The sequence below is a fragment of the Oryza glaberrima genome, chromosome 7 (assembly GCF_000147395.1).
Source record: "Oryza glaberrima chromosome 7, OglaRS2, whole genome shotgun sequence".
In the NCBI taxonomy this organism is placed as follows: Eukaryota; Viridiplantae; Streptophyta; class Magnoliopsida; order Poales; family Poaceae; genus Oryza; species Oryza glaberrima.
In genome coordinates, this window is record NC_068332.1 from 16,566,329 (window position 1) to 16,589,766 (window position 23,438).

At 39.6% G+C, this 23,438-nt stretch overlaps 2 protein-coding genes across 2 annotated transcripts; one reads left to right on the plus strand and one right to left on the minus strand.

The window, feature by feature from the left end:
- The first annotated feature begins 2,164 nt into the window (after positions 1-2,164).
- On the plus strand, positions 2,165-3,975 carry LOC127779993 (myb-related protein Hv33-like). Its single transcript, XM_052306936.1, has 3 exons — positions 2,165-2,367; positions 2,482-2,611; positions 2,858-3,975. The coding sequence occupies exons 1-3, from the start codon at positions 2,238-2,240 to the stop codon at positions 3,804-3,806; spliced, it is 1,209 nt and encodes a 402-aa protein (XP_052162896.1). The 5' UTR covers positions 2,165-2,237; the 3' UTR covers positions 3,807-3,975.
- Positions 3,976-9,149: 5,174 nt separating this feature from the next.
- Positions 9,150-19,543, minus strand: LOC127779376 (peptide-N(4)-(N-acetyl-beta-glucosaminyl)asparagine amidase). Its single transcript, XM_052306110.1, has 16 exons — positions 19,282-19,543; positions 18,963-19,139; positions 16,640-16,741; positions 16,453-16,539; positions 15,687-15,769; positions 14,864-14,977; positions 13,721-13,775; positions 13,533-13,619; positions 12,768-12,823; positions 12,622-12,681; positions 12,427-12,514; positions 11,585-12,322; positions 11,444-11,504; positions 10,552-10,654; positions 9,675-9,806; positions 9,150-9,593 (listed from the first exon to the last, which is right to left on the minus strand). Exons 1-16 carry the CDS (start codon positions 19,435-19,437, stop codon positions 9,509-9,511), a joined length of 2,184 nt encoding a protein of 727 aa, XP_052162070.1. The 5' UTR covers positions 19,438-19,543; the 3' UTR covers positions 9,150-9,508.
- Between the last annotated feature and the right edge of the window lie 3,895 nt (positions 19,544-23,438).

The following is a 23,438-nucleotide window of genomic DNA, read 5'->3' on the forward strand; positions in this document are numbered from 1 at the left end:
GGGCTGTAATCTTGTAATTTTTTTTATGCTCTATCATATGAACTTCGTATAACACACACTCCCTCACAAGAATATACCGCTCCGAGGTGTACTTGTATACATTACATAGCTTGACACAAGTTTAGGTTTATTGAAAAGGTTAATTAAACACCATTGGAAATGAGAATGTTGGAGCATGATATTAGAGCTGGTACAATAGCAGGCTATTAGCCAGCTATAAACATATTTTAATGAGATAGACGATGAGAGAGAAGAGCAGCGGGCTACAGATTTGTAGCCAGCTACAGCACGGACTCCAAGACGCAATGTGTGTATGACAGGTGGGACCATATATTAATAGTATAATAAGCTACTATTGTATGAATTGGCTATTAGATCAGCTATAGATGAATTGGAGCTAGTAGTGGGCTATACTATTGAACTTGGTCTTATGATAGTACAGCAAGAGGATGCATCACCGACAGCGTAGTTTAAGAGAGACATATGTATATCAATCGATCGATCAATCTCTTGTGCTTCAAGAATCCCTGCACAGCTAGCTTCCCTGAAACGCTACTCCCTCACACAAGTTTTAGCAAAGCTCTGGCTAGCTAGCTGATGCGTGATTAATTAGTGTGTAGATTTTACAATTAACAGTGATCGTTTGGTACTATCTCCAGCCAGCTAGCTAGCTAAAGTATGTCAAAGATTCAAGAAAAACTAAGATCCCCTGGCTGAGTGCAAACGACGCCATCATCAATATGATAACCCTTTTATATAGCTAATGAATATATTATTCTCTACCTGATCTCGCTGTTAATTTTATCATCCCGGTAATTATATATTCTGCTTAACTATTTGTTGTCGAAAGTACCCCTCCGTAAAAAAATAATACTCTCTCCATCCCAAAATATAATGCGCCTATACATTTCAAGATTTCACCTTCAAAGCATTTTGACCAACATTTAGTACATTATGAATTTAATTTTACTTGCTAAAAATTATATCATTGGATTGGCATTTGAATTTCCTTTCATATGATTATAATTTTGTTATTACAAACCTTATAATATATGAGAAATTATAAGATAATACTCCCTCCATCTACTTTTGATAGTCATATTTCATCTTGGCACATAGACCAAGGATAAGTAATTTTACTTATCATCCATTTAAACATGCTACTAGTCATTCCTCGTAAACAAGCGATTTATTAATATTTACATTTCTCAATGCCCATGTAGCCAATCATGTGTGGAAGAATAGAGAGTCACGCATTAAATCCAAGAAAGTCATTAAGATGATATGTTGTTATATTGAAATATGCCTATCAAAAATAAATTTTTCAGATTTAGAAATATTACTATCAAAAATAGATGGAGGGAGTAGTAAAGATTAGTTTTGGAGACTGTGTCAAGTTTGACCATGCCTTATATTATGGGATAGATGGAGTAACTATTATAGTATCCAGAAGATAAATTAGTATGGAAAAAACTCCGATGCCGCTTATTAAATGAGTGGTCGTTGGGAGCGACAAGGTGATTTATGGTAAGATGAGGAAAACTTAAATTTAATTTCAGTGACGGGTGGTTGGAGAAAAAAAATAGTACCATAAACTTAAATGCAACAATTGTATTTTATAAGGTCGAGATCGTAATCGATTTCATTATTTCTCTGCTCACAGAATTACTAGTCATCAGAGTCTAAAAATAAAATAGTAACCGCGTGATAACCATGGTCACCAGCATATTGAGTCTTCACGAATCGAGAAATAAAAAAAAAGCGAGATCCAAATTTTTCAACAAAAAGTTGTTTGAATTTCACCCATTTTCATCAGTTATCAAGATTGAACGGTAAATTTGACAAATCTAAACGATTTGTCAAACCCCTGCTGGTACTTACCGTCCTAGTAAATCAAATCAAATTAACCGCGCCCTTTTTGGCAGTATAGGACAAGGAACTTTATTTGGAGTATATTGGTCGTTTCTTCCTTTCACCCACACACAGACACGGTGACGACGGGGGCATAGTCGTCATTGTCAATGTCAAATGGTGCAACGCAGAGGCAAGCAGCGTGTGTGCGCCTCTTGCCCTTTGTGTGGGTGAGTGACTCAGCCAGCCGAGCCACCGGAGGCTTTACATACACACTGTTGGGGTTAGAGAGGAGAGGAGAGGTGGGGAAAGAGAGAGAGAGGGGAGACTCGTCGGCTAGGTCAGGAGAAGGCGGTGGAGCGGCGGCGCGGAGGCGGCCGGCGACCATGGGGCACCACTGCTGCAGCAAGCAGAAGGTGAAGCGAGGGCTGTGGTCGCCGGAGGAGGACGAGAAGCTCGTCCGGTACATCTCCGAGCACGGCCACAGCTGCTGGAGCTCCGTCCCCAAGCACGCCGGTACGTCCGTCGTGTCCCCCTCGCCGTCGCCGAATACTCCGGCGATCTATCCATTTCTCTCCGGCCATCTGATTGATTCTTGGTTCTTGGATTGATGGGATCGATCGATCACAGGGTTGCAGCGCTGCGGCAAGAGCTGCCGGCTCCGGTGGATCAACTACCTCCGGCCCGACCTCAAGCGCGGCACCTTCTCCGAGCAGGAGGAGCGCACCATCATCGACGTCCACCGCATCCTCGGCAACCGGTAGGTCCTCCCCGGCAGCCGTCCGGGCTCCATCGCTGCCGTCTCCACTATTAATAGCTGTCGATACCTACAAAAATTAGTCGATCATCGAAAAACGTTATTAGTCGTTTGGCTTGACGACACCGCTGGCTCCGTCACTCTTCTTGGGCCATGCGTATGGCGCATGGCTGCTTTGCTTTGCTTTTTTGGGTTGAACTGGTTGGTGCATGGAACCATGGAGCTCAGAACGATTCCCATGTGTCTCAGGTGGGCTCAGATCGCCAAGCATCTGCCGGGGCGCACGGATAACGAGGTGAAGAATTTTTGGAACTCGTGCATCAAGAAGAAGCTCATCGCGCAGGGGCTCGACCCCAAGACGCACAACCTCCTGCCGGCGTCGAAGACGCTCCTCCATGGCGGTGGCGGTGGCGGCGGCGGCGCCGCAAACCCTAGCGGCAACGGCCTCGCGCAGTTCCAGTCTAACAACGGCGCGGCGGCGGCGGGCACCACGCCGTTCACCATCAGCTCTCCGGCCAAGGCGGCCGCCTACGATGTCGCGCCGCCGGCGATCCCGCCGGCGTTGTACGACGTCGTCCTCCCTGCTAACCCCGCCGGTGGCATGTTGATGGCGCATGATCATCACCAGGCCGCCGTGGCGGCGCCGGTGGGATACCCCTACGCCGACCACGGCGGCAACGGCGGAGGCGTGTTGATGAGCTTCAGGGATCAGAACGCCGGCGTCCACGGCGCCGCCTCCATGGACTTCATGAACGGCTCCTCCTCGTCCTCTTCCATGGAGCAGCTCGGCGGCGGCGGCGGCATGTCGTCGAACGGCAACGGCGGCTTCAACGCGAGCATGGCGGCGTTCATGGACGAGGAGGCGGCAATGTGGGCCACCGCCGTCGAGCCACCGGGCAGCATGGGCGGTCTCGCGGTGATGGATCAGGTGGCGCAGCAGCAGCAGCAGCAAGTGCTGGTGCAGGATGCGGCCGTGGGCGTTGCGCCGACGACGCTGATGATGCACGGCGGCGGCGCCGCCACCGCCGGTGCAATGGTGGTGGACAAGAGCGTGGAGATGGTGGACGTCTCGTCGGCTGTGTACGGCGGCGCGACGGCGACGGCGTTCGACCTGGACCTGATGGTGGAGTCGTGCGGGATGTTCTGCGGCGGCGGCGGCGCCGGCAACGCCATGGAGCAGCTGCAGTGGGACTGCTAAGCCCATTTATCCTCTCACCCCTAATTAGTTCCTTAATTTCCCATGCTTAAATTCGATGCGTTTTTTATCCCCTTAGTTTCCATTTTGATGTTCAATTCCATGTGTTCTTGATTCAGAATGTTTCAGAGATCGTCCTTTCAGGCAAGAAATGCAATGCTAAGATGAGTGATAAGACAAACTTATCTAATTTAGACATCTCAAAAAAGTTGTGTCAAATTTCTTTTTTTGCATGTCATAAAGCATTTGTGGATATACATACATGACATTAATTTCTTGTAGTCTAGCTCCCAACATATTAATCAAGATGATGGTCATTCTTGAATCTTTTTGATATATAGATATATGATCAACCTTTCTTGATTACATCTTAATTAACTCTGTTGCATCATTTTCATGCATATAATCCAGTCAACTCGTTTAGTCATGAGATGAGAGCAACAAGTCAGTTATTGTTTTCTTGCTAGTGTGTGTGATGTGAGAGCAACAGGTCAGTTATTGCTTCTTGCTTAGCTACAGAACTGGCATTACATACGTTTTCAACCCTTTTAGTGCAAGAAAAGTTTGTTTCAGTTTTGTCAATTTATGCATAAGCATACAAGTTTCTCCAACAAACACTGCACCTATGCATGCATGCTTGAGTGAACCTTTAATTCATCTCCAACATGTACATATCTTCCAAAGGATAACCATCGCACTGCACAAGAAAAATAAAAGGTTATCAACCATTCTCTCCAACAAACACACACTACTGCATGATCTTGCAACGTCTTCAATTTGTCTCTGTCCATACATTTTGGAAACTGAAGGGAAAACAAATTAAAGCTAGCTCTCATAGTTCCATGTACACGTGTACATATATCTACTGGCAAGGTATAACTCATCTGAGTCATATATATACTTCATGATGATTGATGAAGATTGTTTCCAATTTGTCAGCTATACTATCTAATAGTAATAATTAATGTGCACATAATGTGAAACATTGGTATATGTTAGACGTAAATAACGTATCAATTAGCCTACAACTCAACGACACAAGCATAGTAATTGCATGCTAATGCTACTCTCCTTTTTTAGTATTTTTGTTTAGATTTTGTCTTGAAATACCTAGATATATCAAGACATAAATACTGTGGCATGCCGCATGCATGCATTTCCTATTAATATATAAACTACATGAACACTTCTGTGTTTTTAAATACATATATAGCACACATCAATTAATTAATTGTGATCTTGAATAAACAGGTCGATGCTACAATATATAACTAGCAAGTGCATTTTACATATCACACTAATTTGGGCATATATAGAAAGATATATGATTCTGTAGCCAAAAGAAAGTTGTTTATAAACATAAAATTATATACTTTTTTAAAAATATATATGTATCATGCATGAATACACATTAATAATAGCTACTGGATTGTTTCCACTCACCTGGGATGAGATGTCTTGGGCAAATTTTTGTGCAAATAGACATGTGTTCGATTATACATATATAGAAAACTACTATATATAGTTAACATAGTCATGCTGCTGGAATATATTAATATAGTAACTAAGTTGCATCTGTCTTCCTAAATATGAATAGCTAGCTAGATGCTTAATCGACCTGGCCGACCCAGAGATTGGATATATATGATTTAGTGCATGTCAGTATACTTATATTTGAATGGCTATATATTAATTAATGGTGTAATTCTAAGTGCAATATGGTTATGTGTCAGCTGACCCAACATCTATTTTGTCCTGAATCGCTTGGTGAATTTTAATACATTTATAGAGACCAAACACATGGAAGTTTTCTTATTTAATTTGCATGCAAGCTATTATTAAATTATCAACCTAGTCAACTTTGTGAAAACAGGATATATTTTGTTGCATTGCATACATATATATTATAGTTACTGTAAAATTTTATGTGAATATAATATATAGGTCACTTAGAGAGTAGCTAGTATGTTTGCCCACATAGGCGTGTGCAATGTCTGGTTAGTTCTTGCTAATACATGCCAAGCTATTTCTGTTAAGAACTTCAAAAGCTATGAGGATCTTTAATCCAAAGAAAATAAGGTATAACCAGACTTATATAGATTCTTTCACGCTACTAAAAAGAATGTATCATGTCAAAAGGATTTTCCTAATTAGCTAGTGTTCTCAAGTCCATGTGATTGAACTTGATGTTCAAAAGGAAAAAAAGAAATGTGAAAGATCTTATAAGCAAAATTACAAGTAGCATATATCTAGAGAGGACAGCAATTTAATGCATGCAACCGTTATTTTTGTCAATTCATTTATCACAAGTCAATGTGCTTTCTAGCCTTTTATTATCATTCATTTTTTGTTGTGTTATGTTAATTAATTGTTGAAATTATATACTCACATTAGCCACATAAATTGTGCTATGAGTAAAAAACTTGCCATGTGGATGCATTTAAGTACAACAACTTCAAAAGTTGAGCATTTGCGTACGACAACTTGAGATGTGTATTTGAAGGTCACAACTTGATAATTGAGCATTTCGGTGTTGTGACTTGGCTAGGTGGGTGCGTTCTTAAAGGAGTTGACGTATGTGGTTTTTTTGCCACATCACTCATGCCTCCATGGGAAAAATATCATGTGTGGCGACTCCTTTGACCAAAAACGTATCTACCTAGGCAAGTTATTGCACTTATATGCTTAATTTTTAAGTTGTTGCACTCACCCACCTGCTACGTTATTGTACTTAAATGCTCTACTTTCATGTTGTTGTACTCACTTATCTAGTTCTGGTACCGGTTTAGCAATTTAATTACTTTATGTTAGAGTATATGAATAGGACTCTAGTATCCGTTTGTGACACTGGAAATGATTTGTTTCCATCTATATCTCTAGTCTTACTTGAGATTGAAGTCATGTACTTCTATATATACCATTCTCCAAGGATCAGTACAACGTGTCCAATATTCACAATAATCTTCTCTTTCTATACTATTCAACACTCTAGGAATTGATATATACCTATATAATGGATTACTTTCCTAGCCTATACTAGTAACTAAATTTCTCGTAAACATGATATTGTACCTCTTAAGATCGATATGATCCAAAATTTGAAGGTCAATCATATGTGGGTTTTCCAAAAAGTATTGGCATTATATTGCCAGTTTCTGAGAGAAGCAGAGTATTATTTTGTGATTATCAAGTTCAGTTCCATGGTTCCAAACGTACGCAGCTCTCGTGAGCAATGCCTCATATATAGGCCCCGTCAGGGACAACTATAATTTTTTTACATTACACATTTACAATCTTCAATTCGAGCAAGAGAGATCAATGCTCAATACATCCGGAGAACCAATCAGCTTGCCAAACAGCATATATATATCATGCTGAGCTACGTACCTAATTACAATCTCTCTTTTACTGTTTCGACACAAACGACGTCACCCAATAAACTCATCGATTATCTCTTTAGCATATACAGCCTGCATTATGAGACCAATGCATATATACTTGGTGTAGGAAGTCCTTCCACGCATGCTGCACAATCGGGGTCTCTAAGATTATTCGGATTTGGAATCAATTATATGTTCCAACACAAGCCTGTAAATTCAACACTTTCCTTCATGCGTTGAGTAATTAACCCTTAAGATAATCCCAATGTGCCTAGCAGCTGATAGCTGAGAAGGGAATTAAACGAATATTGTTTGGCGATGTGCGAAATGCGCTGAAAGGGATCGGATAGAAGGGTGTGGGAGATTTCTCATGACCAATAAGGTGGCTCAATTTGAGAGAGGAGATTTTTACTGAATAAATAAAAGTAACTAGCCTGTCATTTGCCTCTAGTTATATATATTCTATTAGCAACAAAACAGCCGCTGGACATTTTCGCAGCGAAGGGTAGGTATCCAAGCAACTTTTGTTTAGTTTACTATAAAAAGCATGAGAAGTTACTCAGCATTTTCCAGTCAATCAAATCAGCCATTCCAATCCTTAAGGGGAGATTAAAAAAAGTACTACATTTAGAAATTAAGGAACCTAGAGAAAACAGCAGACAAAATAACACTGCTGTACCCCCACTTTATTTGTTTAACCATGGCTATATGAGGCACAAAGAAAGAGATGGAAATAAGAGGGATAAAAAATATCCACGGAAAGAATTAATATACTCCCTCCGTTTCATATTAAAAGTCATTCGATTTTTTTTGTCAAAATTATTTAGGTTTGACTAAATCTATAGAAAAGATTAGCAACATCTATAACACCAAATTAGTTTCATTAAATTTAACAATGAATATATTTTGCTAATATATTTATTTTGTATTAAAAATATTAGTATATTTTTCTATAAATTTAATTAAACTTAAAAAAAATTGTCTAAGAAAAAAGTCGAACGACTTCTAATATGAATAGAATGGAGTAGCCATGAAGCTCTGCAAGAAACCTCCTGCAATAGGCAACTAGTTGGATGGAGGAAACTAAGCGGTACACTTCAATTAATCGCCAGCTAAATAATTCTTTAATCCCCTCCTTTTAGGTGAGAAACTTTTGTGCAGACAAGTCGATTTGTTTACTAAACCCTAAACCGGAATTGTCTCTCGCCATGATTGGGGCTGAGAGCGACGCATGCAGAGAACAGAAATAGCCATTCATTCGAAGAACATATGGAGTATTGTCGAACACTGCACAGTGCCATATGGGTTGGGATATCTCGATCAATCAATTTTCAATCCAGAGTGCACGTCCATGCATGCAAAGGTGAAAACGTGTAGGTTTTTTGTGATCAATTCATGTCTGAAAAGTGAAAAGTTCCAGTGACTTGGAGAAGGCAACCAATTAGGACATGTTAACAACCTTGAAGTGAATTGCAGCGAGCTAGCTGCTCGTCGTTAATTACCGAGTACCGACCGATCGATGGCGATGCAAATCTACGTTGATTAGGAATTATGGGAAGTGAAAAGGAGGAGAGGACCGATCGATCGACCAAGGTGCTCCACCGACAGTTTAAATTCTTACTAGATCTCAACTCTGGTAATTAAGAATCTTCATTAAAAAAAAAGATAAATTAGTCACAACCTTACCTTACTGTTGCCTGAACTTTAACCTCCAACAGTAATTCTGGTACCAGTATTATTTCTACGTCAGAGAATCCGTTTCCTCTTATCCACTTTGTTATCATTTTTAACTCTACCAAATTTTAACATTATCAAATTTTGGTAGGACAATAAACAGTTTCCTCATGTTCACTTTGTTACCATTTTTTAACCGTACCAAACTTTAAATTATCAAATTTTGGTATGACAACAAACCATACACATTCCCACTATTGCTATCACACCAAACTTTGAAAAATCCGAAAGCTTCCACTCTCAAAAACACTAAGGCTTTAAATTAAACACTAAGATACTGGTACAAACTGACATATGCAGGTCTATATATCACACAACACTTATAGCTCCTCTGTGCTTCCTTATTCTGCAGTACTGTTGAGTTGTAGGAAACAACTAGAGACTTAAGGCAATGGGGGCATATAAAGAGTCTTCTCAAGAATTGAAGGGATAATCACTCCTTCCATAGTTGAATTTCACATTTTACAATCTACCAATAAATAATGCAACTGCGTTGGTTGCAAATAATAGCCATGGTCACAGCCACGTATAGTTTAGCTTCGAGAAGGTTTAAAAGGCTTTCTATTCGAGGTAACACACTTTCAAGAAAGCTCATGTGCTTTTCCCGTAGAGATCAATTGAACCTATCTGAAACCTTGGATTGCCATTAGATTCTCTCACTCGTAAAAACCGAAACCTGGCAAACACATATAAAACATTGTTAGCCAAAAGGGAGAAAATTCAGCAATCACTACCAGCAGATAGATATTGAACATACCGAAAAGCATTTGCTTTATATCTCTTATCCACAGTAAATGTTTTCCTATAGAAACGACTGTCGAAAATTACAGAACTCCGGGCGTCTATTGTATTCCAGGTGGAGCCTCCATCAGTGCTCCCTTCAAGAACCCTGTGACACAATTGCTTGTGGCTCATGGAATATCATCGCTTTAAAGAAGACTCAAAGAAAGCAAAGATAGTGCCATATCTATCATCAACTTCAATTGATGTTTGCCAAAAACTTGTGTCTCGTAAGTTTTAACAGCTTATGTATTTTAAAATCTTAGAACTAATCATAAGTCGTAGCACTTTATTCCTTAGAACTTCTCAAAATTTTGTTAACGATTAACACCATTTTACAGTATTAAAAACGAAAACTATAGAGTGCAAGGAAATATGTCAAAACAGAAAGATTTCCAAACTTTTCCTGGAGGAGCATAAGAGAAGGCCAAACTTTTGTACAGGTTCTCTACAGTTGCTGGTATAAGAGTTGGGTCCTGCGATAAGTATGTCTGCTTGAGTGTATCAAAAGATAATGGTCTAGCCTAAAAAAGTAGCGCCATGTCAAAACACCAGCATTGCAAAAGCCCAACAGCTAATCTAACATTTTGTATTGCAACAAACAATGGTAACCAAGACATTTGCAGGTCCCACTAGAGCCGACTACCCACCAAAACAAAGTTCAATTGCCAAATAACAACAATTTAGCTTGTAATCCAGATTTATTTTAATATTATATTTTGTCGCCCATAATTCTCTTAAATTGACATATCTTGTTGCATACTTCATGTTACTAGGATTTTGGCACTGTAATGGTTGCTTATCAACGGTATTGTGTGTGTAAAAAGGTATGTAAGTAAACAAAGTTGCTATACCAGTCCATTGGATCCCTCTCTGGAACATCATTAGCTGACATCAAATCATATGAATCCAACTCGCAAGTTTGGCCATCAAGCATCCTGTAAATTATCCAACATCCTGAAAAATGACTATGTTAGATAATATAATGGGAACAGTGAAAATTTATGTTTATAACTATTTGAAACACATGTTCTTTTAAACAGCATGAAAATACTGACTGGACACTAATACCTTTTTTTTCCTTTAGAGAATACTCAGGAGAACTCTATTACTTGTATTAAGACAGAAAAAGGAGAAAAGCTCCACTCAACGACAGATGTTTACAGGGGAGTGCTCATGAAAGACTTCATGACCTAGAGAGCACGAAATTCTAACCCACGCCAAAAATTGGTGAACAACTTAAATTTCAATGTGCATATTGGCAATCAGACAGGATCAGAAGCATATGAACTACTCATATAGAAAATGAAATTCTGCAGCAATTATAGAATAAACCCTGCAATTCTAACTGGATCATCATAAACTCAAAAATTTTAGTTCCAATCTAGCAAACCAAAGGTAGATAGATTCATCTGGAGAAGAAATGAGATGAAAGTAATATCAAATGACATTTATTCACAACTATTACACCAACAGCCAAATAAAAGGATTAAACTATATGCTAAAGCATGGGCACCATCATTTTCATCAAAGTTGGGATATCGAAATGGCACAAACTAATCATTTCAAAGCTTAAAATTCCGAGATAGTTTTTGTACTTGAAACAGTACAGTTTAAATTTATATAAATTTAGCATACTCAAGGTATATGTTAGAATTAATCAATAAGCGTAGAGTCACTAGTACAGATGAGAAATAACAAAGAAATGTTTAAAAGATCATATTAGTAATACTACAACCGGATCACCTTTGGCTCCATCAGGCTCTTCCCATTTGGATGAGCGAATGCCATCAAATGCTGCCGTTGCCTGAAACAATTTGAAAATCAATATTGTAGGTCTAATGATGATGAATGAACATAAGAGAATGCACAGGTTGCAGCTCATACAATTCCAATTGGGAGTTGTTCACCACTTGCAAGGACAGAACCTGAACAGAGTCTATTGCCTCTTGGGAATTGGTGACCTTTTGTGCAAACCGCATTACTCTTGTAATTACTCAGTATCTCATCAACCGCATCCATTGCCACTGGTAATGCTAAGGATGTATGTACTGCATTTCCGACTGTTGTCACAGAGCATTTTCCATCAGTACCCAACTCTGCTTTCAAGGACATAGCACAAAGCAATCTTTCGACAGAAGGAAAAATCTCCTCAAAAACCAGTTGTGTTTTTTTGTCCAATGTAGTTCTCCTGCTTTTAAACTTTGCATCTTTAAGATTTTGCATCAAGCACTTCAGCGAGTCAAAAACTTCAATAACTCTTTCTTTAGGGATGTCTCCATCACAAAAATGTGAAAGAAGAGCAGAAAGAGCATCATATATTTTTGAAACATGAGCATCCACACATTTTCGAGCAGGGCAAGATGAGCATGCGAGTGATTCAACTTGGCTCAGTTCTGACCTTGCTTTTCTCCACTCCACAGAACCACTTTGCCTTCCAGGTAAAGATATGCTGGTGTCAACTTCAAGATAAGCAGCTTTACTAAGTTCCTCGGACTCTTTCTTGTCACGATTTTCTATGGCTGTGAGTCCATCAATTGACAATCCACTGCGATATTTCCCTGTTATCGATGACAAGATAGCTGAAACGGTATCTTCCGAGGTAATTATTCGCCTGGAAAGAACCTGCAATTGACAAGCAGTATGCATGAAATAAAAATCAAAACATTCTAAACACACCTATCCTACTCAGCCTCAACACAGGTCTTAACCAAGCCAAGATTTTCTACCTCATGCCACTTTCTGGTGTAGCGTTTTGTTACATCACGTACTCCATCTTTTGAAATAGCAATTACATAATCTAGTTTCTTGTTCCACCTGGAAAGTCCACAGAGTTGTATCACTAAATGCAGATAAATTAGATAAACTATGCACTTTACGACAAGGCAGTATGCAGAAACCAGTTGGCTAAGAATATATTTTACCCTTTCTCATACAATAGGGGATTATCATAGACTCCTTCACATGGATCTAGATGCATCCACCTAAACATTCCAGAACTCTGTCAGATTGTCAGTAGGAATAAGCGTGACAGAATACCAAATTAGAAGCATTGGGTATATTCACTAACCTCCCATACAAGTTTGAAAAACACTCTGTCCACACATGATCAGTGAAATCCAGAATCTATAAATTAAATTACTCAGGTAAGCAAAGTTACAGTATATTGACAATGCTAGAATAAACTTTAGTGCACTCATTCTTCTTCCAAATGGAACTGTTTGTGAACATTGAAATAGAAAAGGAGTGTTATATTGCATTACACAAGAGCAAAGACCAGTCACCAGTGATTAGTGGCAACATAAATTTAGGCATACTAAGGCTCTGTTTGCTATTAGAGTAGATCATGGTAACCTTGTTTGGTATAACTGCTTTAAGATGTTTTGGTATGAATCATGTGAATAACAATCAGCATATGAATCAAATTTCTGCATAATTCAGCTGACATCGAACATACAGATAATTGTGCAATAGTTAAACAATCGCATCCACATATTTTTATAGGATCCAATTGTGAATTCAAGTATCACAGAAACAAGTTTTGCATGGGAAAAACCTAATTCATGTTTGCGCCCAATGAAATTCGATAATCAGACAATGCAGATAATGCATAATTCTTTATCAGTTTTGGGTTTGACCACTAAATTGGGCATTAAGGGTGAAGGTAACAGGCAAGGAAAGAGACTTCCAAGATGTTAAGGGTGAAAGTAACAGACGGTCAGACAGGAAAACCAAAAGTATACTGACAAGTGGACGAATGGAGAGCCGCTTACAATTATAAGCAAATTGTATATCATTGTGGATAAAACAAATTTATGAATATTATGGAACTAACCAGACGAGCTTCATATCCAAAACTTCGACAGTAGAATGTAAAGCAATTGGCCCATTCTCCACAGCGTCCTTTCCTAGTTTCTAGAAGCTTCCAAAGCAATAAATATTGGAACAGACAATTTGACCATCAATTTCAGTTTGGTTGAAAAATAACACCTTATCTCACACAATAACAGGACTTATTCATACCTTATATGGATCATTATATCTTGGAAAACGGGTGGTACTAGTACAATAGTTGCACCTAAACATAGACATACTCAGTATATGCAAATAAGAAAATGAAAATGATCATAAAGCATCAGGCATAAGGGCTGAGCCCTGACGGGTAAAAGATTAAGAAGTGCATTTGGTCTCTGTTCCAATGTCATCAACTTATTGGTGAGACAACTTAGAACAGAGGGATACCTTAGAATATTATGACCCTGGTGTTGTATTTCACCTATCTCTAACTGGCATAGCATAGATGTAATAGCTAGGAAATGAGCATGGCCCGATTCAGCAGTTATACACAATGCTGCTAGGACTAACCAGTAACCAGTACTACAAAATACCATGATACGACACAATACCATGAATCATTCAAATTCCAATGCTCAGTGGGGTCTATTTCAGGTAACACCATAGAATTTATGACTTTGTTTACTTTCCTTACTTCATGAAAAGTGTGCAAATATTTGCACATTCCCTAAAAAAATCTTCAGAGTCATGACTTTCTAACTAAAATCTATCATCACTGTATTATCCTGATCTTGTTGACAAACACACAAAAAAAATCCTGCCTAGACCATGATAGTGACAGCATTTGCTGCTCAGACAGAGATGTCACAAAGAAGTGCACCTTAGATTTGCCTTAAACTGGAGGTACAGTTGCAGGGTAAAGAACAGATTAGAATGATAGTTGACAACTGTTGCATTTGAAGCATATGGAAACAAACCTTATTGACACCTTAACATCATGTATGTGGGAGTTCAAAATTAAAATAGTGCTCCCTCCATCGCTAAATATAAGCCATATTAGCTTTTACATGATCTCCACGTTTTACTTTGATCATTCATAATATATTATCAACAACTACGAAATTAACAATGAAGGTACTTTCAAATACAAATCTAATGATATCACATGTGTGACACCAAACATATATATAGTTAGCTTAACTATTAGTCAAAAATTACAAATGTTGATTTTTCCTCAAAATATGGACACCATGTATTTTGGATAAAGGGAGTACATGCAACTAAGCTTCAGGTACAAATGATTCTTCTATTTAGAATTGATGTAAAAGATGAAGATGTAAGAACAATTGATTGACATCTAGAGACTGCTACCTATAGATCTCGACGCGATTGGCACCAAATTTAATTTCTGAGGGAAGTGCGGTGCCCATTCCAACATTGAATGTTTCACGACCACAGCTGTCGCAGGGTGGTGCATTGACCCATCTGCAAAGAAAAGCATCATCATCACAAGATGAGCACATATGAGTTCCATCGTAGGTCTTTCTGTGAAAAGTACAGAGTGTTCTGTAAGCATCATGAAAGTATATCAACCCAAAACGTAAACCACCAGTAAATCACAGGCAATCCCATAATTTGAGCTCAAAGTTATCACTAGAATTGACACCTTTGTTCCAAATCAATGAACTTGAAAAAGAAAAAGAAACATTACTCTCATTTTTCTATGTGCCATAAAGCAAAGAGATGCAAATATCACACATTCACACAAGTCATTTATCATTCATGCTCTGCTTTGTTTGACTCCAATGTTTCAAATAGAGCTAATTTTCAGAAACTAGATTCAAGACTATATATATATATCAAAGTGGTCTTTTCCAGTCCGAATAGAACAAATGTGTTTGTACTTAGTTTATACGGTTTGACATATCTGCAAGATCATTGGTATTTCATGTCCATCAGTAGTCTGTGAACAACCTCACTATACCACTATTACATAAATGGTGAAAAATATGCCAATTAAAACATACGCACAAAAGAAGTATCTTAACTGAAAACAGTACTTTGGTTATAAATATAAATGGTTAGGTAGAGTACTGATGTAACAGAAATATAGGTACTAGGTGGTAGCGCGCGCACACACATGACATGCAGAAAATAAAAACTGAGAAATAAGGCACAGAAGTGTTTCAATGACCTGAATGATTGCTTAAACCAGAAAAGCAATTGCAAGAGAAAGGCATGATCCTCTTCATCTTTTGAAGGACTGAAGTTCCCTTCCTACTAAAGAATCTTTTATAAGAATATATTGATCACGCATCTCTTTAAATGCAAAATGTAATATAGCAATTTTTTCCCCCAAAAACCATATCATTAGAAAAAGGACACAGCCATGGTGGTAGAATGATAAGAGAAATCATAAAGTACAGCATCTTTCCTTGGAGAGCCATGTTGACAATAATCAAAAGAAACATTATCAATAAATGCAAGACAACACAACCATGTTGAATATTACTCCCTCCATCCCAAAATGTAAGCATTTCTAGAGGTTTTCACGGGAATTATATAAGTAGGTGAAATTGAATGGTGGAAGGTTGTGATTTGTTGAGAAGAGAAAGTAGGTGAAAAAATTAAATGGGAGATGGTTGTGATGGGGGGTAGGTGGAGAATATCTACATTTTGGGACAAATTTGAACTCTAGAAACTTGTTTTGAGAAAGAGAGGCATTGCTCCCCCATTTCATTATCAAAATGACAGAAGTTGTATGATTACATTCAGGCTTACCACTGTAAAAGAAAGGAAAGCAACAAGTTCAGGATCACTCCCACTCACCATGGTGCAATTCCACCATGATGGTGTAGGAGCATATTTGAACTCTAGAAATAGCTAACGGAGGGAGTAAGATGATGGAGAGGAAAAAGAAGAAACAAACAGAGCTGGAAATTTAAATAGAGAACGGAAACCTTAGCTAGTGAAACCAGCGCCTTCTCCTGAAGTTCATCCATTGGAACAGTCTTCCGTGCTGCCTCTTGACGCATTGGATCCTCGTACTGCATTCAAAAGGTGTCAACAAACAAGGATTATATATTAAATGTAAATGCAATCATCACAAATATAGCTTTATATATGAAATACATTCTAAGACCATACCATCAGAACCTGGTGCATGTATGGCTCAACTCTTTCTCTGAATTCCTCCCCTCCATCATTGCGTATGCTGTACTGTTGTAGAAGAAGTGCCTCTTCTTCCGCCTAAGATTTGTTCAGGAAATAAGCATAGTTCTGATGAGAATGATAATTTGGAGGCCCTACTTTTTCCCTGGATAGAATATTTAAACTAATGATTTACTTCATTTCATTGTTATGCTAGGTTATGCTTTGTGGACACTGTTTAGTCCATACTTATAATCCATGGTTGTGAGATGAGACAATTCTGAGCAACACCTATGACATTTTTACTAAGTAACATACTATACAGATATGAATTTTCAGTCAACTCCAGTTACTCCACTAAACAATAAGAAGCATATTCAAATACCCCTCATGTATATTGCAATTGCAAACAGAGCATGAACAGACTGAATAAACAGTTCATGTGTAGTCTAATCACAAAATGCATATAGAAAAAAAAATAGTGGAAGTAGCTGTCTAGCCGACTCATGCAGTTGCATGACTTGATGATGACCAGTTCCATCTAATATTCTAATTAGATAATTCATGTACTCTCACCTCAGCTAACAAGGCCATCAAAATAAATGAATAGGATCTACAATGAGCTTGGGTCCTAGATTCAGACACAGAATATGTTGCATAGTATACATGTCTAGCTGAAGAACTGAAATCAACCTGATCAGCCAACTGAGATAAGTCATAAAGATTCACCGAAACAGATGAGAACCAAACTATATTGACAGGGTATTTTTACACAACATTTGCCTGCCTCCCAGAACATTGAAGCAAAGACTGGAACCAAGAATACTAAACTCCATTCTATTGCAAGCTAAAATTCAGATAACACATAGTATCCCCTCAATGACAGGTAAAATGAGTTCAATGTGGTATTCAGCTATCCACCAACTAAAATATCTGGACAAGAAACTGCATTGTATGCTGTATTGCAGCTCAGTTTACATTTGTTCCAATTTGATACCAAATAAACCGAATCAAACCCATGAAACATGAGCCACCTCAAACTAAGGAAAGGCCTAAAAATCGAACAAAATGAAGTTAGACTGCACCTGAACTGAACTAACCCCTGCTCATAAAAAGTTCCCATTCAAACCAAGACAATGTCCAACCAGTGGTAACAGCATAAACTATCCAAACTGTAATGTGGAATGCTTCATGAAATTGACATGTAGATCATTCAACTCACTTCTCAATCAAATAACAAAGCTCAAAGGTTCCATTGAAGAACCTATAGAACGCAAGTTATTCAGGCACCTTAATTGAATTCAGATATTTCCCACCTGCTTCAAACCTCAGCTGATGAACTAAACTGGAACCAAAGGGAACTTTGATGTATAAATCATGTGAAGCGATTCTGAATACCATTAATAACTGTGAAACCCAAGCAACAGCGAAGCCCTAATTATGATCAATTTCAAGCTAAATACCCTACTAGCCCAACAAAAGTAAGTAACCCCAACAGTCACTAGCAAATCCAACATCATCACATAGTATGTCCAACTTAACCAAGCAAAATAAAAGGATGTCTAAGCTATCTACTTGATTCCAAATGCACAAAGCTCAGCTCTCAGTTATTTCTCTGCCGCAGCGATGTCCTCCCCATCCCCCTCACTGATGGCCACAACGCGGAGACCCTCACAGATGGACTCCATGTCGGTTCCACCATCCACCCTCGATCCATCCGCCTCCACCACGATCTGCACACGCCAGCATTGCATCACACCAGATGATGAGCAATGCAAAGCAGCGCACTTGGTGCTTAGATCAAAGCAAAGTGGTTGAGGCTGCAATCTGAACCTCAGGCAAACCGAAACCAAATAGAATCATGATGTCTAAATCACACTAAGCAGTTATAAATACCGACGTAGCCGTATCATTCCGGCCACAATGCAGCCAAACGGCAACCCGTTTTGATCAAAATGCAGCTTGATTTAACATCCACTTCCTCCAATCCCCAACCATAAACTTATCAAACCAAACAAAATCAAGTGACAGCTACAGTCACACACTACAACGAGAAACGCCTAGGGGTCTTCTGGCTAGCTCCACAAGGTGGTGGGCTAGACGACATGGGTTCGAAGTCTCACCCCTTCTAATTATTTGTTATTAGGTCATTCCCTAATATTCGCGTCTTTTTTAGTCACACACTACAACATCGTAAATCCATCCAACTTAAAATCAATTTCCACGCTGTCCCGGACCAACTACCACACGTCTACACAAGTTCCGAATCGCAGACACAGAGCCATCAGCTAGCGGGGATATCAATTTAACATCAGCGCACCTGAATCATCCGCGCGAGCTCCTCATCCGACTTCTCCTGCGCCCTTGCCGCCTCCGCCGCAGCCGCAGCCTCCCCCTCCTCCTCCTCCCCGGTGATGACCACGAGGCGGAGGCCCTCGGAGATGGCCTCCAGGTCGGTGCCGTCGCCCACCACGGACCCGTCCGCCTCCACCACGATCTGCACACACATACACGCCGAAATCGATCAGAGTAGAGGCCAACCAACCAACCGGAGAACCCGCGGGGACGGTGGTCGGTGGAGGCTGTCCCGTGCAGGGCGCGGCGCGGCGGAGGGGAAACGAAGTCAGTCAGTCGCGGACCTTCTGGAGCTCGGGTGGGATGGAGGTGAGGGAGAAGATCTGGAGGCGGAGGATGTCGAGGCCGTGCTCCGTGTCGTACTCCACCTCGTGCTCCTCCTCCGCCTCGCCGCCTCCGCCGCCGCTGCCCTGCCGCACGACGAACCGGCGGGACACCATCGCGCGCGCGCGCGCGGGGGCTCTCTCCCTCCCCTCCACTCCGCGGCGCGTAGCGGATACTTGGTCGCGCGAATGAGTCCACCACCACCCCTCTCTGTTAGTTGGAGGGGGGAGGAGGAATCGCGTGGCGATGATGAAATTGGGGGGGGGGGGGGGGGGGGGGGGGTTGGCCATGTTCAAAAAGCGGTTTCGCTGGAATGCCATCTTAAAAACGTGTTTCGCTAAAATGCCAATATGAAGCGAAGCGTGTGATCACAGCTACTTTGCCATTTTCTCTATTTTCGCCATTTTCAATTCTATTTTCACTAGAACGCGGCTTGATGAGACCAAATTGCCCCTGACTCGCCGGCTGAAAGGGGATCGAGATCCATCTCCTCTGTCACCTCCTCCTTCCATGAACTCCTCGACGCGGGCGGCGACCTGCTCGCGGCAGAGCTCCTCGTCGAGGCACAGCCCGATGCCCCACTCTCCGTGCACGTACCGGGAGTTGATGTACTGGTCGGCAGATCATCGCCACGCCATGTACGCCGTGTCCTCGTCCCACAGGCTCAGCCCGGCTGCCGCGCCGCCGACTTGGCCATTCGTTGGCTGGCCCTCCGCTGCTGACAAGAGCACCTTCACCTGTATATATGCACAAGCTAAAAAACTGGTCGTTTTCTCCTCGGGCGGCGGCGGCGGCGGCCGCCGCCGCGAGCAGTTGCCTTCCGCCAAGCAGTAGCTCACACCCTGGAAGAACATTTCGCATTTCGTAGACTCGGCCGGTCTAGTTGGTTTGGATTTGACAAATTTGCAGACGGTGAGCTTTGATGGTTTTACAGTTCTTTTGATGATTTTCGATGAGGAGAAGCTCCTCGAGGTCCATCATCTCAGCTTCGACCGGCAAGAGAAGCTTGACGACGCGGCAGCAAGCGCCATGGCGGTCATCCCCTGCCTGACGAGCACGGTGAGGGACAACCTTGTGCATTACTATGGCGGCAGGGCGCAGAGGATGTTTGCCAAGTCGTTGCTGTGCAGTGCGGCGGCGGTCGCCGAGCTGTGCTGTTCGTTCGCCGGGCCGACGAGTAGGGGCAATTTAGTCTCATCGAGCCTCATTTCAGTGAAAATGGAACTGAAAATGGTGATAATGGAGATAATGGCAAAGTGGCTGTAATCACGCGCTTTATATTGGCATTTTAGCGAAACGCGTTTTCCTTCAGAGTTGTTGCAGTGCTCACGCCAACGTGCAGCAGTGGAGAGATGACTTGCGAGCAGGGTTGACCTGACTTGTGCCCTCTTGTGTGGGATTGGGATCCTCTGCCTTCAGCCCAGTGCCATGTCTTCGGGCTATTTTCAGCCATTTGATCTGTAACGAACGGACGAGATCGACTGCTACACACGCTACAGTACATCATGAACACTACCTTGCTACCCTACAATTTTCTGTTTTACAATGTTTCTACAGTAAATAGTTTCACTGTTTTACACCGTAGCAGTAGACTCGGTTTACTGTTTACCTCTGTCTTTGGCCCCTAAAGGCAGAGGAGCCGGATCCTCTTGTGTGGTGCTAGTCTTCTAGGAAAATCGGTGACATAACAAAGAGCGCGTTGTAACTGAACGAAACGAATAGATTATAGAGTAGAAAAAAGAAAATAATTACTTATGTGGATATATTAAATTAAATAATATAAAGCTAATAATATAAAGGGAAAAATGTTATCCAGCAATATTATTACATACAGTTTTTAAATAAAGCATGATTCCAACAGCGTGGCGCATAAATCAATCATACCTTCGTTAACTGTTTAGAATGTTCTAATGACAGGGAAGAACAAAAGGTTCTTTTTGAGAATTTTACGGGGTATATGCATTGTCTATCGTTGAAATGTTGCACATAAAAGTATGACATTAGTTTTGTATAGTGTACACTTAGAACAAATCATCTACATAAGAAAACCGATCTATTGTGGATTATGATAGTAGCAATCACCATGATAAATACTAAGAAATAGTGTAAGTCCATAAAATATATGTACCTTCAAACTTGTGCCTAAGAAAAAGTTAGACGTTATCACCGATAGCACGATTATAGTCATGCTAAAGTCATAAAGTTGCCTCGGTGAAGAAAATTATAAGGAGCCACAGGTATTTGTGCATAGGTTTAGAGAGGCCAACCTTGGATAACTAATTATCAGATATGTTTATGACTATATTGTAAAACATTTAGAAATATTACAATATTAAGACTTATTGATATGAAGATGAGCAGCCCATATAGAAAATTATAATATTATGTACTATATCTCTTTTTCTTCAAACTTGTAAAAAATCCTGTTATGTGGTCCAACTAAGGTTTCGGTGCTGCCAATGTTAGTGCATCGGATAGTTTGGAGATAGATTCCCTACAATATGTACTAGCTCAGACTTGATTGCTTCTATTTCCTTTTTTCTCACAAAGATATATTCACATATAACCTATAACTTATTATACCAACTTTGGTTGACAAAGGTTAAGACTCGAAAATACCTGTCATTTGTTTTGACAGCGCGGCTATACATCCGATGTAGTAGTCCGATCAGCATACAACAAAATCAGCAAGCATGGAACTCATGACGGAGATTTAGATCATAGTCCAAAGAGATCACATCGTGCATATGGCATCGCCGTGGTTGTACGAGGGTCGAATGTCATGGTTGTGTGTATACCGCTTTATTTTTTTAAAAAAAATGCTCCAAATTTCTATTAAAGCAGCTTAACAAACCAAAAATTCCTTGTCTTCCAAAAAGGTTTTCTAATAAAATGTTATATATTTTAAGTTGATGTGCATTTTTATGCTAATATATAGTTCAAAATATATCTTGTTATGTAAATCATGCCATTTGATAATTGAGCGTCTTATTATTCTTAACTATGCACCACAGTTTTTAAAAATATTTAGGGTGTGTTTAAGAGGAAAAGAAAGGAGAAAATTGAGAAGATACGCAAAACGAGGTGAGATATTAGTGTATGATTGATCGAGTATTAATTTTTTTCAAACTTGAAAATAGATTAATATGATTTTTAAAGCAAATTTTCTATTGAAAACTTTTTTACAAAAAAAACCTCACCTTTTAGCAATTCGGGAAACATGTGCTAAGAGAAATAGAGAATGTGGGTGTTTTTCTCCCAATCCTCATCTACTGAACGCGGCCTTAAGCACTTCTAGCACTATTTGGAGTTTCAGACTACTACTACTACTCTCTTCAGTCAGGTTCTATTCAAAATTCTTCCTATCTTACTTCTAACCATCATCTCACCCAACCATCCCTTACTTAACAAGGAACATTAAAGTATTTTCTTCTTGATCTTAATATATACTACCTCCGTATTTTAATGATAACGCCATTGACTTTTTGTCCAACGTTTGACCATTCGTCTAATTCAAAAAATTTATTTATGTAATTATCATTTATTTTACTGTGACTTGATTCGTTATCAAATATTCTTTAAGCATGACATAAATATTTTTATATTTGCATAAAAAATTTGAATAAAACGAATGGTCAAACGTTGGTTAAAAAGTCAACGGCGTCATATATTAAAATACGGAGGAAGTACTAATATACTACTAGTAAATAACCTAAAAATACTTATATTAAGTACACCCATACTAACTAATGTCTCTCCTTTAGCTGTTTTGTTACATAGTGAATGGCTCACATAGCATCCGTAACCTCTTGTAATATTGCATACACCAAAAAGTCATATTATTCATCATGTTGATTGATTATTCTCATAACAAGAAAAGTTTACTATTTGCTTCCTCCGGTCATAAATGATTGATGTTTAGCACAATATTATTAAATTTTTTAAATTTAGTTTAATATTAAATTAATGGTTAAAGTTTTAATGTTTGACTGAATTTTATTATGACTTATAAGAGTATAACATTCCACCCAAAGAGTTTAACGTAGAAATGAGTACAATCCAGTATACTTTCTTTTTTTTATTCGCAATCCACTCTACTTGCGTGCGTTTAAAACGG